The sequence below is a fragment of the Mus musculus genome, chromosome 11 (genome assembly GCF_000001635.26).
Source record: "Mus musculus strain C57BL/6J chromosome 11, GRCm38.p6 C57BL/6J".
NCBI lineage: Eukaryota > Metazoa > Chordata > Mammalia > Rodentia > Muridae > Mus > Mus musculus.
This window is the reverse complement of record NC_000077.6, coordinates 120,013,402-120,039,609: the sequence shown is the minus strand read 5'-3', so window position 1 is coordinate 120,039,609 and position 26,208 is coordinate 120,013,402. Positions and strand designations below refer to the sequence as shown.

Sequence of the window (26,208 nt, the reverse complement as noted above, 5' to 3'; positions counted from 1 at the left end):
TCTTTTATCTTCCCTTACAAGTCCTGTCTAAACATAGCCAAAGCCAGTGTGTTCTGTGCGCTTCTCAGTCTAGTTGAGGACCTGTGGGGTTCCTGCTTGGCCAGCTACAGTTTAGTCTGGGCATCTCATGTGTGAGAGTTGGGGTTCCAAGATGATCAAAAAATTCAGGCCAAGGGGTGTGTGTCAGGAGGCCGCAGCAAAAGGGGACAGACAGTGCGCCTGGAGCAGGGAGCAGCTTGGGGATGGAGCTACCAGGACAAGCTCTGACTTTGTCATTCCCATAAGTTACCTGAGCTGGCTGGGTGTGGGGTTCTCAGATGGGGCCCGCTGAAGAACCACTCCATCCTCGGACCAGCCCGGGGGGTTCTGTGATGCTAGAGAAAGGGGTGAGGGGCTTGGAGGTCAGACTTGGCTGTAGTTTTGATACGTGTCAGTGGAGGTGGGGGTCACCTGTGAGTGCCATGCTGTGGAACTCCCTTCTGTTCCCAGTCCCCTTGGTGGACTTGATTTCAAGGTGCCCTCTGGAGGATTCAGGAAGGCAAGGTTTGGAGTCTTGCAGAAGAATCCTTGGAAGCCCTGTGTGTGTGTGTGTGTGTGTGTGTGTGTGTGTGTGTGTGTGTGTCTGTGTGTGTGTGTGTGGGGGGGTCCCTGCAAGAGTAGAGGGGTGGCGCTGACTCCTAGTGTGTGCCTTAGGATGAGAGTACACACGTGAACACTCCATGTGAGAGGTGTTGGGGCCAGAGTGTGAATGCTCACGTGAGCATACCTGTGTGTCTGTGAGAGTGTGTACAGGTGAGCCACAGCTACTGTGTCTGTGTAGGTGTGAGTGAGTGTGTAATGTGTGTGCATGTATTTGAGCACTTGACAGGGATGGGGGAGATGAGTGTTCAAGCAGCTGTTGGGTACATGTGTTTATGTGCATATGTGCACAGGTGTGTGTGTGCATCTGAACACAAGTGTAAAGATGTGACCCCCCAGAACCCCTTGGGACCACCTCCTAGGACCTTCCCAGAACCCCTCTGCTCTCCTTGTTCCTGCCTGCTCTCTTTTGTTTTGTTTTGTTTTGTTTTTTGAGACAGGGTTTCTCTGTGTAGCCCTGGCTATCCTGGAGCTCACTGTGTAGCCCAGGCTGGCCTCGAACTCAGAAATCTGCCTGCCTCTGCCTCCCAAGAGCTGGGATTAAAGGTGTGAGCCACCACCGCCCGGCTTCCTGCCTGCTCTCTTAGGCTTCTGGATGCAGATGGCCATTTTATTTCCATGTTTACCCAGATGACAGAGGGGCACCAATGACCTGCCCTCCTGGAGCTGATCCAGGGTCTGAAAATAATGAACCAGGTCAAGCACTCATGTAGTCTTTTTCATGTACCCACCTGCCAACCAGCTGTCCCTATAACCTCACCAAGCTGGATCTGCTTCCTTCAGCGCCCCCCCCCCAACACCAGGAAGGACAGTGGGAGGCGTGTGTGGAGCCCCTGGTGGGCAGCAGGTCTGTCTGCAGCACAGTAGTCTCCAGGCAGGTCAGTGCCTGCGTATCCTTGGGGTCGTTTGCAACTCATTTAGTTGCAGCTACTTTGTATCCACTGGGCACAGTGTTCTGCTGTTGGAGGGGAGTGATTCTGTAACTCAAGCTCCCCACCCGACATCCAGCGATTCCCAGAATCCCATGCGGCAGCAGTACCTGCCTTGCCTGCTGGGGCTGAGAGGCTGGGGAGGCTGGGAAGGAACTGGTGGATAGTGCTGCCTTTTTCTTTTTTTAAATAATTCTTTGTTTTACATTTATGAGCATGCTGTAGCTGTCTTCAGACACACCAGGAGAGGGCATTGGATCCCATTACAGATAGTTGTGAGCCACCATGTGGTTGCTGAGAAATGAACTTGGGACCTCTGGAAGAGCAGTCGGTGCTCGTAACTGCTGAGCCATCTCTCCAGCCCCCAGGATCTGTGGTCTTTGAAGGCACAGTCTTCTCTCACAGTGCCCTCTCACAATGCCATCTTACCTCCTGGGGGGACTGATACACCTTGCTACATCTGCCTCAGTTTGGCCCCTACTGGTTGGTGGTCAGGGCTGGAGGAGAGCCTAGAACAATCCGTGAGGCTGTGAAAACCTCTGTGTGCACCTTTGCTCTGGGCATGGGGTGTCCCGTGGACAGGACCTGAATCCTGGGAGACCAAGAGAATGGAAAAGAGGAACCTAACAGCTAGCTCTGTGAGACAGCTCAGCGGTGCCAGTGGCCTAGGCTCAGGCTGCTGAACTGGCTTCTGTGTCCCCACCTGGGGAACTTTGTCCCATCTGGGGGCAAAACTTGCCTCCTCCTCCCTTCTCTATCTAGGACCCCTGAGCTCCAATATAGCGCCAGCAGGAACCGGGAAGGGGCTCCTGGGACAGACACTGTGCCCTGGCTCTGATCCTTGGCACCTGGGCTGCCTGCTGTCCAGGCCTCCTGGCTCCATCTGCACCTGGTTTGTCTGTTTGTCTCTCCAGCTTCCTTTTTTGGGGGCTTTCCCTTTGCATCACAAGAATCAGGGGTCCTCAGGTGCATGGAGCCCCTGTGTTCCACCTCCAGGACAGAGTCTAGCTGCATTGGCAATATCAGAGATGCTCTGTCCTTGGAACCCACAGTGGTACTGACACAGCCCCTGAGATCCCAGGTCAGGGATGACTGTCACACCTCTGGGGACCCCAGAGCCACATCTGTCTAAACGTGGCCTTTGTTCCAGGACTGTGTGGCTTCTGTACGTGGACACTGAAGAACAAGGCTTGGGGGCAGGGCTTCCTGGAACAGGGCAGGAAGGAGGTCTGGGAAGGAGCATAGACCCAATGGGGACATTGGGGGTAGGGCAGAGCTTGCTGTAAGAGCCCCTAGCCTAGTGGACACCCAAGTATTAAAATGCTCTCTGCAAAGAGCACCCACACCAGGGAGGGCTAGGAAGCAACTCACTGCCTCTGAGCGAGCCGACCATTCAGGTAGTCCGCCACTGCTTCTGTCTGGTTCTAGAACATCTTTCCCATCCCAGAAGGACCCTGCTGCCACTCTGGCCCCTGATAACTGTAAACCCATGTATGTCTGAGGGTCTGCTGCCTTTCACATTGGGGAATCTCATGAACTCCACTGAGGTAGCATCACACCGGGTGGAGCACCTGGGGGCTCCGAGCGGTGTTTCATCTTCGTCTCTCAACTCCTCGATAGTCTTTAGCTGTCTTCAGAGGCCAGGTGGCTCACTCCTGCTCTTCAAACAGTCTGACTTCATCTTCTGCAGGACGGGGGACACTGAGGCCATGAGGCTCCAGGGATGAGGTCTCCCCCACTCGTTTATTTCCCTTTTAGCCTTTGTTCCTGTGAGTTTTCATGGGCGTTTGAATGCGGGTGTGTGTGAGTGTAGATGAGAAGGCTTGTGTTTTTGAGCTTGAGAATCCACATGAGTGTCCAAATAGCATCAGTGTGTGCGTGAGCAAGTGCGCAGAGACTAGTGAATGCATAAGTGCATGCAGTTGGAGCGTGCACATGTAGCCGTGTGTGCTGAGTGCACTTATGTGCATCCTTGTGAGTAGACATGATTGTAAGTGGGTATCTGAGTGTGCATAGGTGTGCCCCAGTGTGGGCTAATGAGTGTGAATGAATGTGAAGGTGCTGCATGAGTGTTCTCAGTGTGTGCCTGCACACTTGTGGGCTCACAAGTGTGTGTATAATACATGGGTGTATGTGACTATGTGTATGTGCATGAGAGGATGCATGTCTGTTGGCTCAGTTAGGGTTTACTGCTGTGAACAGACACCATGACCGAGGCAAGTCTTACAAGGACAACATTTAATTGTTGGCTTACAGTTCAGAGGTTCAGTCCATTATCATCAAGGCTTAACATGGCAACATCCAGGCAGGCATGGTGCAGGCAGAGCTGAGAGTTTTACTTCTTCATCTGAAGGCTGCTAGTGGAAGACTGATTTCTAGGCAGCTAGGTTGAGGGTCTTAAGTGCACACCCACAGTGACACACCTACTCCAACAAGGCCACACCTATTCCAACAGGGCCACACCTTCTCATAGTGACACTCCCTGGGCTGAGCATATACAAACCATAGCCCCTGTGTTTGCTCCCACCCTGGCCTGCACTTGCGCTCTCTCTCCCACTGTGCCCTACTCTGCCCCCTAAGACACTGCCTAAGACCCCCTAGAGCCTCCACGTAGCCTTTGTGGGCTTCGTATCTGGTGGTCTTAGCCCTATCACTTGCTGGCAGAAGTCCCTGGGATAGGTTCTCCAGGTTCTGGGCCCAAGGAAAGGCCTGTGCAGGGCAGGAGTCTATGGATCCCAAAGTGGAGCACGGGAACCAGCTTTACTCTCGGCCAATGGCAGCTCAGCTGAGGCACCTGCACCCGGGTATCGAGTGCGGCAGGGGTGGGGTGGGCAGAGGGCTGCTTGGAGACCCTAAGGTGGGGGTTGAATGTTATTCTTGGGTTCGTTACAGAAGAGACTGACAGCATTAGGGCTGCGGGGTTGGAATAACTTACACACCCCTTGATTCCAAGTGGCTTGCACTCAGCTGCCAATGTGAAACCTGAGGAATGAAGCCGCCAGTTTTCTGCCGTTGTCCATCTCTGGGATGCTTCCTCATTTTCTGTTTCCAGTACTTGTGGTTGGTAGTTACACAGCCCTACATCCTGTCCCGTGCTTCATGTTGCAAGGTGCAGTTGATCCAGATGAAGATGTGTGTCCACAGAGTAGAGCTGGATGAGTTTTGGCTTCCTCCCATCCCCTTTTTCTCCTCTTATCTTCACTCCTCTCCTCCCTCTCCTTCTCTCCCTCCCCCCTTTTCTTCCTCTCCCTCCCCCTCCTCCTCTCCCTTCTTCTCCCCCTCCTCCCCTTCTCCTCCCCTTCCCTTTCCCCTCCTCCCCTTCCTCCTCTCCCTCTCCTTCCTCCCCTTCCTCCTCTCCCTCCTCTCCCTCTCCTTCCTCCCCTTCCTCCTCTCCCTCCTCCTTCCTCCCCTTCCTCCTCTCCCTCCTCCTTCTTCCCCTTCCTCCTCTCCCTCCTCCTTCCTCTCCTTCCTCCGCCCCTCCCCTCCTTTCTTCTTTTTCTCCTCCCTCTCCTCTTCCTCCTCCCCCTCCTCCTCTGGCTCCTCCCCTCCCCTTCCCCTTCTTGTGTCGGGGGTTGAGTCAGGCCTCCCCTGTGCTCTCTGCCACTGACCTGCACCAGCATCTCTGGTTTGTGTTAGGCAGAGCCTTGCTGTGCAGGGGCTTAGCCTTAAAACCTTTGTCCCCCTGCCTGCCCCTGCTTCCCAAGTGCGAGGATTGCAGATGCAAACCACCACACCCTGCTTTTACATCTTCTGCTGTAGCCACTCCAATTATTTGACTGTGCACGTGTTTATATGTTCTTGTGTGTGTGCACACATGTGTGTGGAGGCCAGAGACTAACGTGGAGTGTCTTCCACAGTCATTCTCAGCCCAGTTTCCAGACAGGGTCCCCCTGAACCCGATGCTCACTGATGTGATTAGGCTGTCTGGCCAGCAGACCTCAGGAAGCCTCCTGCCTCTGCCTTTCCAGTGCAGGGATAACAGGAGTGTTTTTATTAAAAAAAAAAAAAAACAAAAACAAAAAAAAACAAGCATACTTAAGAGAATCAGATCCAATTTTTGCTTCTGTGGTTTTTAGTTAGACATTTAACATTCTGTCTTCCCTGAGGAAGCTGGGCTGAGACGCAGCTCATTTGTCTAGCAGTTGGTGAGTTTGTGTGAGGCCCTGGGTTCCTCCTCAGTGCTGCTGAACACCCATACCCTGCCCCCAGCATTCCCTCTTTTCTGTGATCCACTTAGACACTCTGTGTGGTCCAGGCACAGGAGGTTTCCGTAGCCAATGCTGCAGCAAGGGCTGGCCTCTCTGCTTTAGGCCTGACTGGCTATTCCCCATTTGATCCTCTTGAATGGGAGCCTGTGTCATGTGACAGGACAAGCTCCCCATCTTACACCCTTCCTTTTTAAGGGGTACAGATGTGTGTGACTGACTACCTCTGCAGTCTTCCTTAGGGGACATTCTGATCTCAGTCCTTCTGTCTCCACAGCCCGCAGACTGCAGCAGCGCTTCATGGGGAGAGTTCAAGGGTCACCCATGAGCCCTGAGGGTGACCATATGGGCACCCTCTTTCTGGGTGCTGACCACAGGACCCCCTTAGCTCCAGCTCCTGTTTATTCCTTTGCTTAGCCATGCCCATCTTGGGGGCACTTAGAGGAATACTTTAGGGTGTAGTCCAGGCTGAGTCTATGTGCAGGCCCAGTTACCAAGGCTGCACAAGGCAAAAAGGAGGGTTATCCCTGCATCACTGATGAGGGTCCTCAGCTGTTACTTGAGGGTGTTCCATGCCCCTGGAGGGGATGGATATGCCAGTCACTGGAAGTGAGCTTGTCTGACAAAAAGGGATACAAGGAGAACCTTGTATCACTAGCGGGGAGTCTTCTGTTACTTGAAGAGTGTCTCACCTCACTGGAAGGAAGACTTGGTTACTGGAGAAGGGCCTGACATCATGGGAAGACAATCTGGAGTCACTGCAGGGGTACTTTGTATCAGCCTCATGTCACTGGCGTGAAGCCTTGCATCAGTACAGATGAGAACGCCATCACTGTGGGGACTTTTGTGTCACTGGAGAAGACAGACCTTTGTTACTGAAGGGGTATCTTACGTCATGGGAAGCGGTGCTTCATCTCATGTGGGTGGGGTGGTAGTCTTGTGTCTTTGGAGGGACAGCCCTTTGTCACTGGATAGGTTCCATGGATGCCAGAAACCACTTCCAAGGGACCCCAGGGCTCTGAGGTGCTTTCCATTTCTGGCAGCCCCCTGGCACCTGCCTTGGCACGAGGGTAGAGGGGGCTGGAGGAGGCATGCTCCGACTTCCCACATCTGGCTGGCGTTCACTCTAGGCGTACTCTGGTATAGGGAAGAGCAGCTCAATCTGTGCCCCGGCTCGAGGCTCACACTCACCCTGATGCACATGGGCGTGCCCGAAGACCCAAAGCCTCTGCAGACCCTGAAGGTCAAGGGCGAGAAAGCTGAGACTCCAATAGTGAAAGACTTACCTTTCTACAGTGGCCATGACCATACCAGCCTCCCCTCTCTGGTCCCTAACTGGCACAGTTTAATGTGCAGGTTGCCTTCCACAGTCCTGGGGAAAGGCGTGGATGTGGAGTCTCCACAGAGAATTCTGTGATACAAAGAACAGCCACGGTGAACCTGGTCCTAGGGAGAAATCAGGCAGAGCTCAATGATGAGCAGGCGAGACACCCCTCCCTGGATGGAGGTCCCAGGGGATGTGCCTGTGTCTGGGTGGGTGGCCGGATTCTTCAGCTCTGTATTCCTGTCATCGGCATGTTATAAACATCTGTGAGGCTGCTTGTGCCAGGAGCTCAGTATAAACAGGCAAAGTTCACAGACGGTGGATGGGTAGCCAGGTCCCCAACTCTAAGCAGCTGGCCCGTGCATATCTGCTAATCCTTCACGCAGTACTGAGGAGACAGAGGTCACAGAGCCCTGGAGGAAGTCACTCCGTGCACAGCCCCTTGTTTTCTGGGGGGCTCCTGGTTTAGGCTCTAAGTCAAGCCCCTTCCCTCACTGCTTGGGGCTTCACTGAAGAGAGGAGGGTGAGGGTGAGGCTCCCTCAGCAGAGTTGCTCCAGGGCCCAGGGGGACCAACAGAAGCCTTGGCCTCAGGTAAGGCAATAGGGCTTTCAGTGTGGGAGACTGAGGTACAGGTCAGGCCCAGGTGATGTTGAAGGATGACATGTTGAAGGGTGACATGTTTTCATTGCTCAGAGGAAGGCGGGGGTGGGGGGAGGGCAGCTCTGGTAATAAGAGGTCCTCCCCTCAGGACAGGAAGGCCGAGCTTAAGTCCCTATGGTGGGAAGTAGCTGACCCTATGTATTTTGGGCCCCAGCAACCAACCTTGGTCCCACCTACCTACCCTTTCCAGCTTGGCAGTTTCCTGGCTGGTGGACTCCGGGTAGAATCACACTTGATGGAGTTGACTTATCCCATCCTGTAGAAGGCAGGTGGGTATCCATCTGCCCTCTGACCAGGGACCTCTCTGTCACCTATGAAAAGATGTGGAGAGGGCTGGCGAGATGGCTCAGTGGGTAAGAGCACCCGACTGCTCTTCCAAAGGTCCGGAGTTCAAATCCCAGCAACCACATGGTGGCTCACAACCATCCGTAATGAGACCTGACTCCCTCTTCTGGAGTGTCTGAAGACAGCTATAGTGTACTTACATATAATAAATAAATAAATCTTAAAAAAAAAAAAAAAAAGAAAAGAAAAGATGTGGAGAATCCAGCAGCCAAACAGCCTTTAGGTTTTTTTGTTTTGTTTTGTTTAAAAAGAATTATTTATTTGATGTATATGAGTACACTGTAGCTGTCTTCAGACACACCAGAAGAGGGCATCAGAAAATACAGATGGCTGTGAGCCACAATGTGGTTGCTGGGAATTGAACTCAGGACCTCTGGAAGAGCAGACAGTGCTCTCAATTGCTGAGCCATCTCTCCAGCCCCCAAACAGCCTTCTGTATACTTTTCTTGAGGGGACCGTGGAACAGATGGAAAGAGACAACCACAGTGGCCAGGGGCCCTGAGGCACAGGAGGCTTCTTGAAGGGGACAAAGTTTCCTATAGTTAAAGTGTATCCTAAACACCGTCCCCTGGAGCCATGAATGGTGTCACTGGGCTGACGGAGCAACTAGCACCAGCCAGCAAACCCTGGCCTCGTGCAGGTCTGGGAGCACTGCCTCTCCCCAGGGCCTCAGAGGAGCCTATCAGAGAAGGAACTGCGTTCTGGGAGCCAGCTGCCACTCTGTGGGGTCTCTGGCTTTCCTTCTTGTTTGAAGGCAGTGTCTGGGAGCCAGGTCCAGGAAGTTTTGTGACAGGGCCATAGAATGGGGGATCCTGGAGACATCAGGTCTGACAGAAAGGTTACATAGAGCAGGTGACCACACAGGTGGTCTGAAGCCTGGCACGACTGGGACCCAGAACAGAGTCACCTCCCAGCAGCCTAGGCTGGTTGTGAGGATGCTGGGGGAACGACTACACCTCGACCTTTGCCCTCCAGCAGGCCACCTCCCTGGTGTGCCCATGTATTAGCTGCTGGGGTTGCGCCCAGCCTGAGGTGGCCTTCTGGTTCCTCCACACCCTTGCCAAGGAGTTGGGAGTCTCTGGACCCCACTCAGCAATTACTGTAAAATGCCCAGGGATCGCCATCTGGTGGCAGAAGTGGGTCATCTGCGGTGACCTAAATTGGGTATGTGCTATGAAGAGACCTGGGTGGCCTGTTGGCCCCCTGATTTTCTGGACTCTAGGCTAGTCAAAACGTGGAGATGTGGGTTTGGACAGGGACTCACAGGTTGGAACAGGACCATGTTGGGTAGAGCTGTACAGCCAGGACCAGATCAAAGCCACGTTCACTTTTGGGGGTTTCTGACTGCACTGCAGGTGCCTGCCCGTCCTTTTCCCCCAGCCTCCGTCCTTAATTCCTCTTGTGCCTCAGCTGGCCCCGTGTTTCCAGACAGTGGCCGAGTGCAGAATGAGCCTGAGGGCTTGAGGGGTGTGTCCGGCCCAGCTAATAAGCATGTGACCTGAGAGGCACACTTCTGTCCAGAACCTTCCAGGCAGCAACAGAGTGTCTGCCTAGCATTCAAACAGAAGGGAAGGGGGTGGGAGAGGCCCGAACCATGCTCACATCAGCACTGGCTGCCGGCCAGCCTGACCCGTCACACTGTGAGTGTTGCTGGGAGCTCTAGTCCAATCAGGGCCTGGTATACCTGCCCTGCTGCCAAGGTTGGTCTGCCTGTTTATGGGTACCTTCTCCTCCCCATGTGGCCTGTCCTGTGTCACCTGGGAGGCAAAGAGGATCTGAGGAATGTGCTCACCTCTGAGGCTTCCCTCCCCTGAGAAGGGCCACATGTTTATTTTCAATGGCTTCCCTGACAACTGGGGTCAAAAGGTTAAGGTCAATCCCATTGGTTGACAGCAAAGGGTCAAAGGGCCACCACCCATGGAGCTATGGGAAGATCTACCAATATCTGCAAAGTCTCCTTGGCCAGGCTAAGCAGGTGACACAGCTGCAGGCCAGAGGGAGAAGCAAGTGGGCAGCCTTGGGGTCACTCTGACAACCGCAAGTACACTCCCACCAAACCTGGGCCTCCTGAGACACAAAGGCAGTCACTACCCAAACACGGTTCAATTTCTGGAAAATCTCAGCATCTGGGGGTTGGGGGTAACATGAGTAGCTAAGAGATCCTGGGCAGGTGGCACACATCTTTGATCCCAACACTCGGGAGGCAGAGGCAGAGAGGCAGGCGATCTCTGAGTTCGAGGCCAGCCTGGTCTACAGAGTGGGTTCCAGGACAGCAAAAGCTACATAGAGAAACGTTGTCTTTGGGAAAACAAAGCCAACCAATCAACAGCAATAAGAATAGAGAGGAGAGGGGGCTGGAGAGATGGCTCAACAGTTAAGAGCGCTAACTGCTCTTCTAGAGGTCCTGAGTTCAATTCCCAGCAACCACATGGTGGCTCACAGCCCTCTGTAATGGGATCTGATGCCATCTTCTGGTGTGTTTGAAGACAGCGACAGTGTACATAAAATAAATAAATCTTTAAAAAAAAAAAAAGAATAGAGAGGAGAGGGCTGGCTGACACCGCACAGTGGAGGGGATCGCCCAGCTCCCATCAGACAGGCCTCAGCAGTACAGGAGTGGCACCAACATGGCTGCTCCCGGGAGCTGAGTGATGTGGAGTTTGGAGCTTGTAGTGGATCTGGGTGCTTGCAGACAAGACTGATGACAGAAATCTTAACGAAAGTGTTTTTGGACACCCACCCCATGGTAAGGTCCCACTCCTATGCAAATGTGGCTTTGTGTAATGATTCCTGACCACATCCCCCAGCCAAGTCCTGCGAGGGAGTGTGGGAGATGGACGGCCAGGGTGGGGGCGCCTGTGAACTGGGCCTCTCAGGGCAACAACTAGCATAGGACTGGGTAGGAGGCACTAATGACCTCAGCGGAGCCAAGGCCTCAGTGTGGTTAATGTTTAAAGCGCTTCCTAAGACACAGGGAGAACCGCGAAGGCATGCACACACTTTCTGTTTTATTCAGTGTGACGGTTTAGAATGGGCGGTCAGCTTGATGGTGGGCAGGGCCGTCCTGTCAGCATGCCCTAGCTGGGCGTGGTTTTCTGTCTGTGCTCCTGAGCCCGGGTGGAATTGCAGGCCGCCCACTACAGAGACTTAGATTTGTAAGGCCTGCTTATACAGTGATGCTTCCAACCCAAACCGAGGCCCTGTCGCTCTCAGTGTCCAGAGACAGGATGGTGCCTGGTACTCAGTGTTGTGACTTGTGTGAACCACAGCACAGCATCACCTGCCTTTCACCTCTACCCTTTCCTACAGAGCCTTGGTCCCAGGCCAAGGGCCATGGCTTTTCCATCCCCATCTCTACCCATGTCAGCTAAAGATGTTGGGCCTAGCTCTCTTGGTGTTAGTGCCAGGGAATGTCTGGGGGCCGGGCCAACCCCGAATCATACTTGAGGTGCTGCACGGTCCTCTCATGCATCTAGCTCTCCCTTCCCTTTCCATTTATTTATTTATTTTGGTTTTTTGAGACAGAGTTAAGACCAGGCTGTAGATCTGCCTGCCTCTGTCTCTCGAGCTCTGGAATTAAAGGCGTGCGCCACCATTGCCTGGCCTAGCTTTTCCTTTTCCTTTTTCCTTTTCCTTTTCCTTTTCCTTTTCCTTTTCCTTTTCCCTTTCCCTTTCCCTTTCCCTTTCCCTTTCCCTTTCCCTTTCCCTTTTCTTTTCTTTTCTTTTCTTTTCTTTCCTTCCTTCCTTCCTTTCTTCCTCTCTCTCTCTTTCATATTCATATATACATATACATATACATATACATATACATATACATATACATATACATATACATATACATATACATATACATATACATATACATATACATATACATATACATATACATATACATATACATATACATATACATATACATATACATACAGTGTAGCTGTCTTCAGACTAACCAGAAGAGGGCATCGGATCCCATCACAGATGGTTGTGAGCCACCATGTGGTTGCTGGGAATTGAGCTCAGGACCTCTGAAAGAGCAGTTAGTGTTCTTAACTGCTGAGCCATCTCTCCCGAACCATCTGCCTTTCCTTTCTTTAACCAATCACTTTGCATGATCTCTATGGTTCCTAGGCCTCAGTGGCACTTAGTTGGGACCCAGGATGGAGCCAGTTTGGATAACTTCTGTGTTTGCGGGTTGTGGTTGGCTTTAGTCAGTCTGGGAGGAGGGTCCCTGGGGCTCCCCTGGTGCAGGTGGGCTTCAGAAACCCAGGTACACATGCAGATTTGAGAGTTTAAGAGCATTCCTGGCTGTGTGGTTCTGGCCATTCCAGTTGGCTGTCTCTTCCTGCCCATCCCCCATCAGGGACTTGGGCACTGAATAACAGACAGGCCTGTTGGGTCTCTGTGACGGCTACGGCCAGCAGAGGCAGGATCTGCAGGAGGCAAGAAGGTAGTTCAGTTCAAGATGAATAAGCATCTGATGTTGGTTCAAAGTTCTGGAGTCTGATGCCAAATAGTTGATTATAGGCCTATTTAAGCACAGCACAATTTGGTGAAATATTTTTCTGGTAATAACTCAAGCCATGTGCACAATATAGCTAAAGGTTTGACTTCATTGAACTTCTTTATATACTCCATGTGACATCTCCCATAAAGATGGGGTCTATAGTTTGACTACACATGACACCTTCCATAAAGACAGGCTCTATCGATTGACAAGCTTATGGCAAGAGTCTGGGGGAGGCTGCAGTGTAGTCTCTGCCACACAGTACAAAGGGCACTAGGCTATTCACCATGTCTGCTCCCAGCTTTCTGGGAGGTTAACAGGTTAAGCACCCGCTTCTTTGAAGGAACAAGACTGTGTGTTCAACATCCCTGGCTCCTCTAGTGCTTCTCTGTGAGCACAGAACCTCCACGCCTCCCACGCTTCTCTCCTTTTCAGTTCTTAAAGAGAAAATTGTGGTTGTAATAGAGGCCAAGGCTGAACGCACTGCCTGCATGGCCAGTTGAACCAATACAGGCAACCATAACAGAGTTATCAGAATAGCCTACAGAGGACCAAGGGAAAGCCAGCTTCACCACGATGGCCACTCAGAAGTCACCTGAGAGACCTTATCTTTTTATTGATGAGAGAAACCTGACACGGTTAGCAGCACAGGTTGGGAGGTTGTTGATCACCACACCGTGCTTGAACAACACATAGTCTACAGTAGCTCTGTCTTGCAGAAATGAGGTTCTTAAGCCTCTCATCTCTTGACTAACTTTTGCTAATGTTTTTGCTGTAATATTACTAATTACTGATATTTTGCTAGTATTAGTAATTAGTGAATATTAATAATTAGTAATTAATGAACTATTACTTATTAATTACCAATAATTGCTGTGATTTTACTAATCATACAGGCCCTATCTGAAACCTCTCTTTGTATTCTAGTAGTCACTCTTGTGACTGGTAATAAAAAGAGACTAAAAACATTCTCTAGCTTGGCAAAACAGCGTCACAAAACGTCACACTGTCAAAATGTCACACTGTGTGCTACCATGGCTGTGCCTCTTATTCCTCATGACAAAAAGCTTTTGGATTCTGCATTGACAAGCTGAGAGCTAACGTGAGCTCAGATAATGTAACAGCGTCATTTTTAGGTCACTGATATTGTGTCCTTGCTGCCTCCCTAAGGCACTGGCTTATTCCTCCTCCTGGGACATCTCCTCTTGATGGGTTTGTTGTCGTCGGATACTTCCTTTATCTGGCTGTCTTCAGGATGCTGTCCTGGTCAGATGCATCAGAGTGGGTGCCATCTGGGACTGCGTTTATATTTGGAAACACATAAGTGTAGCCTCACCATGACGTTAGAAGAGCATCAGACCCTTTCCATCGATTGGTTTCTAGATCTTTCCATTAACATACACGTTAGGCTCTGTCTCTTTAGGGCAAAATGCCTTGGGGCAATAGAAGAAGCGTTCTTTAGGGGAGAAAAGTTTAAAGTTAGCTTGGCTGAGTGTAGCACAGCAGGTGGGAACTTAGGTCGGTGTATAGACCCCTCTTTATTTTTATATTTTTTCACTAACCTATTTATTTATTCACTTTACATCCCCATCACAGCCGCCCTCCCTCCTCTCCTCTCACCCTTTCCCCTTATTAATCTTTAAAATTTGCTGTTTAAGTGTTTGATAGTGTCATTCCACAATGGCTTGACCCAGTCCTGTGGGCTGTCAGGGATTTTAGTGACAGCAAGGACATATAATTATTATTCCAGAAATTGCAAAATTCCTCAAGTGGTTTGCTCATATAAGTAGGACCATTATCAGCTTTTAGTTGTATTGGGAGCCCTAGAAAGGAAATGCACAAGGTGCTATTTGACAATGGTATTTTCGGTGAGCCCACAGAGCTCCATGCCATGCCCGGGACCCTGCTCTTCGGCTGACAAGTTAGGGACAGGTACTGTGCACACTTGTAGAACACACATCTCTCCACACCTGACCACAAAGAAGGCCTCAGTCACAGACAGCCCTCGTTCCAGATATCAAGCTGATGTGAGAACCACCCATGACTAATTATGCACTAGAAGCTTGGAATATTGTGTAATATAAGCCTCCCATAGAAAGCAGGCTCTTGTGAGCCTCCTCTGACTCCTGCCATTGCCAGAGTCTAATCATTTATGTCAGAGAAAGGCAAGTACAATACTGAAGAGCAAACCAAACCTACTTAATTAACAATGGTCATTAACTTCTAAAGATTTAAACTTAAGGCTGTTTATGTAAGGTTTGGGATCTTTAAAATTCAGGGAGATTTTAATTCTGAGGTTGAGAAGGACTCCCCGCACTGGGTGACTGACAGGGTACTCAGAAATACCTGAGAAGCAGTCACTGAAAGTTCACACCAGCTGATGCTGTAAACAACACAAGAAAACGTGAACACCACGAGAGTGATAGTTCCATGGAGCAAGAACTTGCTGGAAGGTTCTAGTTTAACACATTTCTCAGACAGTCTGATGTAATAGATTCTCAGGCTATACCCAAAATAATAATTTTAGGTGAAAACCTCAAAGTCAGACAAACTCAGTTGTAGGGCAGGATTCATTTACAGAGAAGCCAACCCTCTTCTGTTTTCTGTTTCCGAGCTACTCACTCCCCGCTCTTTCTGCTTTCTGCTCACCAGACTGCACTCTTAAGTGCCTCACTCCATCTGAGGCCCTCACCCCAGACATCTCCATCCTTCCATCACACCCTCCCTACATCCAGAACCCTTCTGCAAAGTTCCTCGTCTCTCACATTAGGCTGGTCCCCATTCTCAGAGCTTCTCTACCCTCATGTGCTAATTTATACAGGGAGTCGTTGGTGTCGAGCCTCAGTCTTCCTTCACCATACCCACTTTGGGTGAGGATGTGCAAACCGGGGCTCCAGAGCCCCGTCACAACTGCTCGTCTCTGATTCTTCCTGAGTCCATCTGATAAACAGTGGAGTCTGGCGTTTGAAGACCTGTTTCTGTCTCTCTGGTCAGAACAGGCAGAGTCTGATACACATCACCCAAGTTAGATCAGTGACTCCTCATGAGCTCTGAGCTCCCGCCTGCCAAGACCTAACAAGATGTGTCCCACAGAGAATTTATTATTTTTTTATGGTCCTGCATTACTGAGATTCAGTTTGCAAGGTAATTGACTGGGATTCCCCAACCCCCTCCCATGTGTTCTTTTTACATTGGCGCCTATATGTTTCCAGTTTTCAACATCAGAGGTTCCTTGTTCAGGAAACGGAGGGTTAACTTTTAGCCACTTGCATAAAGGTGCAGAGCTTTTGCTCTGAATATTTTGCTCCTCTGGATCTTCACAGACATTGTATAAGATGCATTGTCTCAGGACGGAGAAGAACCCACATTGTTATCTCACCTCTTCCTGTCCTAGCTCCTGGGGTGAGTGGACTCACTTCCTAACTCCCTACTTTTGTTGAAATTTCTTACCTTCTCCAATAGTTGAGCCCCACATTGGGTGCTAGCTGTGGGGCTGGCTCTGCATCTCTTCCTTTGAAGGAACAACCCTATGTGTTAACATTCCTAGTTCCCCTATGGCTTATCTGTGAGCACAAGAACCTCTGTGCTTCCCACACAGGCCCACTTACCAGCCAGCAACTCGCCACAACCCTCTGTGGCCAGGGCCTGCTGAAGGTCAGAAGAAAGCCACAGAAAGCCCAGTGGCCTTGATGGGCGGCCGGGGCGAGGGCTTGTGGATGTTGAGCTTGGCCCTTCCCAAGGTGACCTTTACCTGGTACGTGCCCATGCAGCCCAGGGAGTAAGCAAGGGATGGGCTGATGCGCCAGATGCCAGCCCCAGGCCTCAGGGCCGTCAAGTGGGTCTGTGAATGCAGGGAGCAGTGGGTGTGGGAGGGGTGAGCTCTGATGCCATAGCAGCACCAGATGGAGAAAGGAGAAAGGGCTCACCATGGCAACGGCAGAGTCCGCAGGGGCTCGCCGCTTCCTGGAGGTGCAGGAGGGCATGCGACATGCTCACTCAGGTGTCCACCCTGTGGTAGAATTAGTACTTACACTCGTGGAGCATTCAGGTGTGAGCACACAGTACCAGCTGCACGGTGTGAGGATGGTCACATATATACATGCAGGACAGACGTGTAAAACGGCAGACACACGCAGGCATGCCTGGAAACCCTGCCTGACAAGGCTGCTGGAAGGGCATTGGCTCAGGAGTGTGAATGCCTCCTATGGATTTTTAGCTTCTAGCGGTTTACTCTGCTATGGTGTCACCATGAACGCTGGCCACCATTGCTCTGGCTCACAAGGACCCTCTCGTCTCTAGGTGTGAGATGGGAAGTGTTCACAGGCACCCGAGCAGGAACCCCAAGCTATATCTGTGCTCCTCTTGGCCCTCAGGTTCACCCTTCCTCCAGGCAGCCCTCCAGATGTTCGTTAGCCAGCAGCCCTGGGGCCTCATCCATGCCGAGTTAGGAATTCCCAAGTGTGTGGTACAGCTGCCTCGGTGACAAAGGCTGCACGGACTCAGCACCTGGGGGAGCTGGGGTGCTCCACATTGCCAGGAGTTCAATGAGGACCCATGGATAGGATGACTCAGAGCCTGCGTGCTGAGGAAGGGCAGGCCTGGAAGGCAGAGCAATCCCCAAGCTCATTCCTTCCCATCCAGTGGACACGCTGGGCTGGCCCCAGAAGCCATCTGGAGACACCAGAGCTGGCTCCCCCCACCCCCAGTCTGCTAACGAACCTCAGTTTGGAAGCTCAGTGTGAGACACTGGGGTGTGTTCTGCTGTCCTGAGCACTTTGGTTTCCCGTCTGAGATGTGGGGGCTCATTTATATCAGGGGCGAAGAAGGTGAAAGTTCCTGCTCTCCCCAGGCCAGAAGCAGCCCCCAGGGACTTGGGGGACAAACCAGGGTTGGAATAGGGGGCACTTTGCTGCCAGGCAGAGACAGGGTAGCTCCGCAGTGCCAGAGGGTCTCTGTCCCTTGGCAGCCAGGGCCTTCAGTGGCCTTCCAGCCCCAAAGTGAGCTGAGTCCCGTGAGCAGAGATGGAGTCACCACTGTGGATTTTTTCTTTTTCTTAAATAAAAATTTTATGTGCGTGAATGCTTTGGCCTGAATGCATGTCTGTTTTCTGTGTACTGTATGTGTGCCCGGTGCCAGCGGAGGCCACAGAGGCAGCGGATCCCTTGGGGCTGGAGTTAGGGTGGTTGGGAGCTGCTGTGTGGGTGCTGGAAATTGACCCCAAGTCCTCTGGAAGAGCAGCCAGCACTCTGAGCTACCAAGCCATTCCTCTAGCCTCAGTAGTGAGCCTGATACAACAGTGACCCTGATATCACAGAGAGCTGTCCATGGACCTTGGGAGGAGCTGGGCCCATACTGGCCGCTTCACTAGCCCTGGCCGTTGGCTTGAGGCCACATCCAGGTGGGGGACCAGAGCGAGGGGTCACATGCCGAGGCTGGGATGAGACATTTGTGCTCTGCTTCCTTGCAGACGGTGCCCCGCTCAGTGAGCTGTCCTGGTCCTCGTCCCTCGCGGTGGTAGCCGTGTCCTTCTCTGGAATCTTCACTGTCGTCATCCTCATGCTGGCCTGCCTGTGTTGTAAGAAGGGCGGCATCGGGTTCAAGGTGAGGACCTCGCACCGACCGCATCCACCCACCACCCGGCTCCCCTCCAGTTTGGGGTTACCGTGATGGTTGATTTTTCACCTGTGACCAGCTGAACCCCTTGTCTGGTCTCCAATAGTCCCTCTACTGGGGGCTCCTGGGACCCCACCCCCTGCCCCTCGTTTTGGGACCTTCTTTGTAGACATGGCCTGACCCTTTCCAGCGCCAGGTCAGGCCTGTCCATGTCCAGAGAAGCCGAAATGACCATAAGGAGCATTTAGGGGCTCTCGAGAACATTCCGACTCTCAGTGAAGGGGACCCCCACAGAGGTCCTTACATCTGTGCTCACTGAGTCAGAGGGAAAGTGAAGCCCCAAGACACATGTCCCCGGCAGCGACATCACTGGGGAGCTCCTAGCTGGGCATGTTTTGCTCAGAGGACATCCATCAGATTCCCGAGACAAGGGCCATCCTATTTCTGGAATGTCCACTGAGGGCCCTGGGGCCTTCACTACACTCTCCCTAGTACAGTCTCCCTAGGAGGCTAGACCCCACAGCTGAGGCCTTCACTCCAGTGATGGAGGCCCTGCATCTTTCCAACCCAGTGGCCACCCTGCTGTCACACTGTGGTTCCAAACAAGAATGCAGGGCAGAAAGCACAGAGCTACCCACCCCCAGGAAGCGCCACCGGGAGCTGCGGGGGCTGCAGCCTTGTCTGTCAGCATATTGAGGCCTGGCCAGAGCCCTGGACATTCCCGCACCCACGTGGGGTTGCAGGCTGGGTAGGAGGTCAGGGTGGGAACAGGGCTTGTGGTCCAGCACAGAGCCAGCCTGTATCTTAGGGGTACCTCCTACTGGGTAACCTGCACCAAATGCTATTACCCTTTTGCAGAGTCCCAGTACCTGGTAGCACAGACCCCAGCCAAACTTGGGTGTTTAGTTCCTTAACAGCAGTGCAGTGTGCCCCCCTCCCTGGTGCCCCCACCCCAGGGGACAATCTCCCGACCTCCTGATTGTCAGCGCACAATGGGCTGGACAATCAAAGGAGAGTTGCATCCTGGAGGACCCTGAGGGCAGAACCTCAGGTCAGAGACGTGGGGGTGGGAAGCTAGGGCACAGCTTAGGCAGCCATTGTGTAGCAAGCCCCTCCTCAGGCGCTGAGAACAAGGCCCCACACAAGGACTGACAGCAGTCCCTCCCACCCTCGCCCTTCTCACCTCCTTGGGAACATGGTGCCCAGAACATTCCAGCACCAGTGTGCTTTGGTTGGAGGGTCACTGCCTCCTGCTTCCACAGCGAGCTCCCCACCGGGGCTGTTCTGGGCAGGGGCTGGATGCTAACCCTGTGCTACCTGATCGCCCGCTGTGCTGGGGGAACCCGGCTGGCTCTCTGGCAAGGGAAGGTAATGGTTGAAGCCAGAACTAATTCATACTACAAAGGGGGAAGCGGGCATCGCAGGCCCCAGCGTGTGGGGCTAGAGGACGTTCTAATGTGGTCTTTTAGGCTCCGGGGAGGAAGAGTTGCCACAGGTGTTAGAGGCTCTGCTCTCAGAATGCAGAGCTGGGCTAACCACTAGGAATGTAGGGCCACCCCCTTTACAGAAAGACAGATGACCTAGAAAAAGGTCCCCAGGGTATGTTTAGCCGTTTGTCCGCAGGAACGTGGCCCGGAGCGGGCAGCCAAGCTCCGGGTTTATGCCCAGTCCTCAGAGCCCAGTTTTCACCTGGGTGGGAGATGTGGCAGGGAGATTTGCCCGGTGCTGAGGACAAGCTGGCCTGGTTTCTGCTCTGTTCCTGTTTTGGTTTTGATGTGTTTGTTTGTGGTTCTAGGGCAAGTGTTCTTCCACGAGAAACCCTGTCCTTGTTTATGGCTGTGGCCTACCCCAGACTAATGCTGCTTGGAATGTGATCTAGATGGGGTGGGGTGGGGGTCGGGTGGTCTCTCCTAGGCTGATAGTCTTCAGAGTTAGCAGCCTGTCCCCAGAGTGATCTCCAGGGATGCAGGAGCAAGCTCTTAGGGTGCACTGGGGGGGGGGGGTGCAGGGCTGAGGGTACCCCACGGCATGCAGGCAGGCAGTGGAGGTGTGGATGAAGAACAAGTCCCTGGGTTCCTTGCTCCCTGCCCAGCTAGGGAAGAGGAACCGAATTACCTTCCCCGAGATGTGCAGTGAGCCCCTGCCTGTAAATCTGCTCTAAGCCATGGGGTGGCAGGGGGTGGGGGCAGGGAGGAGACCACTGACAGGGCCTATGAGGGGCTACTCTGCCTCTGTCCCTTTGAACTCTTTAGCCCTTCTCCAAGCAGGACTCAGCCTTGGGTTCCCAGCCCCACCTGGGCCTGAGGCCTTTGACCTCTGCTGAGATGGTGTCCCTGAGGAATTGGGGCCGGTGAACAGGTGGGGAATGGCCATGTGGCAGGGGCCCATGCTGTAGGCCTGTGTAAGTCAGGTTGAGTTTGGGGGTAAAGGGGCCTCTCCTAGCCTGCCTCCATTAGCCTGTGTCCTGCTCACCCACCCGTGCCGGCCCGACCCACAGGAGTTTGAGAATGCTGAAGGGGACGAGTATGTGGCCGACTTCTCGGAGCAGGGCTCCCCGGCTGCAGCTGCACAGACCGGCCCCGATGTGTATGTCCTGCCCCTCACCGAGGTCTCCTTACCCATGGCCAAGCAGCCGGGTCGCTCCGGTGAGTGGTGTGGGGTCGCTTGGGGCATGGGCACTGGGAAGCCGAGGTCTCCTGGCCGCATCTCAGGCTGAGCTGTGTTGGGAGGTGCGTGGAGCCCCTCTGGGACCCAGGCTTGAGAGTAGCCTTGTCTGTCGCTCCTCCACCCCAGGGGCTGCCATGAGGTAACTGGGGCAGGTGGCTCAGCACTCTGGATTATCCATCTACCTCTGTTCTTCCCAGACTCCTGCTCCTTTGTACCTGTAGGAATGTGGCCCCGTTGTCCCTACCAAACAGGCTACCCACACAGCATAGGGAACAAGAGAAGCATCAATGCCCACCCCCTTACCCCCAACCCAGGTGTAGGCAGGGCCTCTTCCCATAGCTTCCTTGCCCTGTCTGCCTCTCCCATTTGCCTTCCTTCCAGAGCCTCTCCCTGCACCACCACCACCCCCCTCCTCTTTAGAGGTGACGGGTAAATGCTGCCCTGGTCACCTTGGTGCCTGGGACTATGACTACCTCTACAACAGTCAGCTCTCAGGCCTTTACAGCCTGGAAGTTTCAGCTCAGGGCTGTCTCTTGTCCATCTGATGGCGCCAAGGACACCGCGGAAGGTTTCAAGTGGAGAGTGCGGTTGGCCCCATCCCTGTGGTGAAAAGCAGGCCGCTCTTAACCTTGGGCCAGCCCTCCCAGGCTCTCAACACAATGCTTCCCATCCAGGGCCCAGCCTGCATCAAAGTACCTGTTTGAGCCAATAGAGACTTAGATAAATGCTGCCCTGGTCGCCACCAGCCTGACCCAACCCTGAATGCATGGCTCTGTGGCCCATCGAGTCTCAAGGGAGTGAGCTCAAAAGTCAGGCAGGATCCAGACATGGACACGTTTACCCACTGGCTCAAAGGCCTGCAGGTGTCCTTAGCACCTCCTAGGAGGCAGGCTTGGCTATCTATGGCCAAGGACAGTGGGACAGGGACCCAGGAGAGGGCAAAGGTGCTTTTTGCACTGCTCAGCTCTGTTGTTTTTTGGGTTTTTTGGGGGGGGGGTGCATCTTCTTTCAAGGAGGGAGAAATTTGTGTGAGATGGGTCAGCCCACCTAAGCCGCCTCCTCTACCTCTAGCTCCTAACATACAAGCACTCTCCTGCCCCCTGTGCTTGCCCTGGGTTCTACTGTCAGGACCCTGAACCCACTCTGGGACAACTGAGGTCCTAGAGACCCCAGGGTTTCCACCAGGCATTTAGACAGATTAGGTTCAGGGTGTAAGTCTTGGGGGCACAGTGCCCGGTGAGACTCTTCCATGAGCTGGGCACCAAGCAGACTTAGTCCCCGAGGGCTGCCATCTTCCCTTGGGCGTCCCAGCAGCCCTGACCCCGGCCTTCTGGGCTATCAGCGTGGGAGCAGAATTCAGAGAATCCGAGGGGGCATGAGTGGGTGCAGTGAGCCCTGGCCCTTTCCTCTGCCCACGCTGACCCTTCTTCTCCTCTGACTTCACTCTGCCTGTCTCACAGGGAGAATGGAGCCAGTGTGTCCCGTACAGGGCTGTGCCAAGCAGCCCCCAACAAAGGCGGCTTTGCTGTGGTGGGGGTTTGAATGCCAGCCTGTGGCAGGGGTAGGGGGTTGGTTGCTCTGCTGTCCTCCCAGGCCTCGGCACCAGCTTCCTGCCTCATCCAAACGCCTTTCCAGGCCCTGCTGTTTGGGCTTGGCTTCTCCCTGTGGCTCTGCTCTGGGCATCCCCAGGCTTTGCCTGGATGGAGACTTGAGGTCCATAGCTCTGCTGACAGCAGCCACCCCAGAGCCTAAGAGACACTGGCCCTCGATGACAGCGCTCAAACCTGGCCTCCACTTTATTGAAGCTTCTTTGGCTGGGGAGCTTGGGAAAGCTCTCTGGGCTCTGGAGAGCGTGGTCGGGAAGATGGAGAGGGAGCGGTGGCTAAGCTGTGTCTGGATTTCTGTTCCACTCTAGTGCAACTTCTCAAGTCCACGGACCTGGGCCGGCACAGCCTCCTGTACTTAAAGGAGATTGGCCACGGCTGGTTTGGGAAGGTAAGCATGCCCCGGGGTGGCAGGAATGGCAAAGGGTGGACCCACTACTCCTGGGGATCCCCTAGGGAGGGGCTCTTTCTAACACCCGCCCCAGACTGGACCATGTACCTGATTCCTTTTTCCTCATTGTAGTCCCCAGGCAGTGAGAAAAGTAGGAGCCTTGTGGGTGGACTGGGGCTGAGGGTTCTAGCCAGAGCTTGGTGAGAAGTTGTATGACCATCTGAGGCCCTGGGCGCTAGATGGCTTTTCCTATGGAGACTGAAAGGGGACCTGGTGATGCCTGTCACATTTGGCAGGTGTTTTTGGGGGAGGTACACTCGGGCGTCAGTGGCACGCAGGTGGTGGTGAAGGAGCTGAAGGTGAGCGCCAGCGTGCAGGAGCAGATGCAGTTCCTGGAGGAGGCGCAGCCCTACAGGTGGGTGGTGTGGCGGGGGCGGGGTGGGGCCGGGCAGGGGAGCAGCACAGTGGGAGAAACTGAGGGCTATGGGACACCCTCTCCTGCCCTCCAACTTAAACACCCGTGGACTCTTCCAGGGCCCTGCAGCACAGCAACCTGCTCCAGTGCCTGGCCCAGTGTGCTGAAGTGACCCCCTACCTGCTGGTTATGGAGTTCTGTCCACTGGTAAGTGGTCCTCTCGGGGAGGTAGCTCTGTCTCTCCCGGTCCTGTTCTGTAGCTCATTGTTCCAAAGGGGAGTGGCTCCTCTCTTGCTCAGCCTCTTGGGGTCTTTTGTTATTTCTAAAGTAGAGTCCTGGTAGTCCTTGCTCTCCCTCAGAGGAGGTCTGCGGAGAGAAAGTGAGCCAGCAGCAGCAGGGGCAACACTGTGGGGTCTTGGATAGTTCAGCGAGAGGTGTCCTGGGACAGCCACAGGGCTCCCGAAGCTCCTGGGGCAGAGCCTGAGTTCTGGGTCTTCGTGTTGCCCCTTGGGCCCTTTACATGCACAGCTCTGGTGGCTGCTTATATGGAGGTCACTGTGCCAGAATTGAGACACAGGCTTTGCTGAAACAGCAGTGAACACTAGGGTTCACAGCTGATCCACAGGCCACCAGACCCAGGTTCTCTTGGTGTGGGTGGCAGACTTGTGATGGGCTGGTCGCTGCAGCTAGCAGGTGACTGTGTGCTCTCTCGTCCATCAGGGGGACCTCAAAGGTTATCTACGGAGCTGCCGGGTGACAGAGTCCATGGCGCCTGACCCACTTACCTTGCAGCGCATGGCGTGCGAGGTGGCGTGTGGCGTCTTGCATCTACATCGACACAACTATGTACACAGGTGAGGGCTAGCGAGACTAGCCAGGCTACAGCTACAAAGCCCCACTCCCCCAGGGCCTTAACCCTCACCATCACACGACCCTGTGCAGAAAAGTCACGGTGATCCCACGTTGTGGGCCTCATGAACTGGGTTCATCTAAAAATAGCCACTCTGCAGGGAACTTTATCATTCTTAGAACTGGGAAAACTAACTGGGCATGGTGGCTCACGCCTTTAATTGCAGCGCTTGGGAGGCAGAGGTAGGAGAATCTCTGTGAGTTCAAGTCCTGCTAGGTCTACCTAATGAACTCCAGAATAGCCAGGACTATGTAGCAGGACCATCTCAAAATGAAATAAATTGTGAAGACTTGGCATTTGAAACTCACCTTGCAGACAGTTAAATGAAGAAACCCATCCTGTCTACTAGAGCAGTCAGCCATACTTGGGCTCCATACCAACCCCAGCCTCTTTCCCTCAGGCCACAAAGGGAGTGGCTGGGCTGGCCCTGTAGTGGGAGGGGTGGCTCTCTCCTGCCTCTGGTGGCCAGGATGCCCAGCCTCCCATGAGCTGGGGGCACATGCTGGAAGAAGTGGCAACGGACAAGCGGCCCACCAGCTCCAACGCTGCACAGGCCGTCCTCCCCAACAATATCCTGGTGCTGAGTGGGTGCACAGTGACTCCAGCATCAGTGATTTTGTTGAAGAGGGCAGCTGCCAGCCTCCTGCCCTGCCTGCTGCCTAGCCCAGCTGCCCCACCCATAGGCATGGACCCAGGTCACCCCACCCTGTCCCCTGACACAGTCCTCCTGGGGTAGAGGCAGGCCAAGGTGGCCCCATCTACATCCAGAGATCTCTCAGCAGAACAGCCAGTATGGCAGATGAGGGTGCGTCCCGTGGCACTCTATTGTCCTGTACCCCAAACACCTGGGGGTGGGGCGCTATAGCCAAGCAAGAGTTATACAGAGCCTGGCATTCCAGGCTTCCCACTGAGTTGGTGATTTTTATCCTCCACACAAAGGGGCCTTTGTGGTCCATACTGTTCTAGACCTCGGCTCCAGCTTGTGTAGCAGGCCAGGCAGGGCTGCACTCTAGAACATGGGCTCTGACTGCTGGCAGGACCCTCTGAGACACTCCGGGCTTCGGTTTCTCCATCAGTTCTTACCTCCTGGGGACTGGGATGGTGGAGTGTAGTCGGAAGGGTGAGGGTCCTGAGAGGACACTGCAGACTCTCTGCTCCATGGCTTGTTGGCCCTTGTTGGGCAGATCAGACAGAGGGTGGAGCGGGTTAGGGCTCTGGTGCAGTTAGACAGCACTTTGCTGGGGGGGGGGGGTCGTCCTTGAGCATCTTTTGCCTGATTTTCACATGCATTGAAGTGCATTGAAAACCGGGCTTGGTGGCGCAAGCCTTTAATCCCAGCACTTGGGAGGCAGAGTCAGGAGGATTTCTGAGTTCGAGGCCAGCCTGGTCTACAAAATGAGTTCCAGGACAGCCAGGGCTACACAGAGAAACCCTGTCTGGAAAAAAAAGAAAAAAAAGAAGAAGAAGAAGTATTAGAAATGCATTGAAGTCCACACAGGTCTTCCAAAATAGCCAGTACAGGGTGTGGAGCCAGAACTTGGGCACAAGTGGGTGGCCCCTCAGACACCCCTTCCTGTCGGTCTGCCTGGCTGTGCCCGGGAGCCCAACCATTCCACCAGGGCTCACTCAGGCTGGCACACTCTGCTGACATTGCCTTCCACTCCGCAGTGACCTGGCCCTGAGGAACTGCCTGCTTACGGCTGACCTGACAGTGAAGGTTGGTGATTATGGCCTGTCGCATTGCAAATACAGGGTGAGTAAGGCCGTCAGGGCCCGTGTGCAGGGGCAGCTGCTGAGCGGAGCTCACTCCCATCCTGTCCCTGCGTGCTACAGGAAGACTATCTCGTGACCGCTGACCAGCTGTGGGTGCCGCTGCGCTGGATCGCGCCAGAGCTGGTGGACGAGGTTCACGGCAACCTGCTGGTGGTGGACCAGACCAAGAGCAGCAACGTGTGGTGAGCGCAGGCAGGGCTGCCGGGAGGGCCTTGGGATGCCGCCTCC

The 26,208-nt window shown here is 53.6% G+C and overlaps 1 protein-coding gene and 2 non-coding genes across 14 annotated transcripts in view; 2 read left to right on the top strand and 1 right to left on the bottom strand.

Moving 5' to 3' along the window:
- The window catches only part of Aatk (apoptosis-associated tyrosine kinase), a 39,873-nt gene that overhangs the window by 7,574 nt on the left and 6,091 nt on the right, over positions 1 to 26,208 (top strand). For 8 of the 12 annotated variants that reach the window (XR_003949229.1, NR_165305.1, XM_006531991.3 and 5 more), the window contains exons 2-9: positions 18,075 to 18,208; positions 20,718 to 20,865; positions 22,803 to 22,882; positions 23,179 to 23,297; positions 23,417 to 23,504; positions 24,018 to 24,151; positions 25,876 to 25,960; positions 26,041 to 26,162. Coding sequence is in view for 8 of the 12 variants with exons in the window: in XM_006531991.3 (XP_006532054.1) it covers positions 18,075 to 18,208; positions 20,718 to 20,865; positions 22,803 to 22,882; positions 23,179 to 23,297; positions 23,417 to 23,504; positions 24,018 to 24,151; positions 25,876 to 25,960; positions 26,041 to 26,162 (910 nt within the window). In the remaining 4 variants the exon portion in view is untranslated. Of the gene's footprint in view, positions 1 to 18,074; positions 18,209 to 19,420; positions 19,589 to 20,717; positions 20,866 to 22,455; positions 22,883 to 23,178; positions 23,298 to 23,416; positions 23,505 to 24,017; positions 24,152 to 25,875; positions 25,961 to 26,040; positions 26,163 to 26,208 lie in introns of those variants that run through there. The other 4 variants (NR_165306.1, NM_001377503.1, XM_006531992.4 and 1 more) reach the window with 3 other exon arrangements.
- Positions 24,748 to 24,845, top strand: Mir338 (microRNA 338). Its single transcript, NR_029767.1, has one exon. It is a non-coding gene; the product is annotated as a microRNA 338 (primary transcript).
- Positions 24,757 to 24,843, bottom strand: Mir3065 (microRNA 3065). The gene has a single exon (NR_037225.1). It is a non-coding gene; the product is annotated as a microRNA 3065 (primary transcript).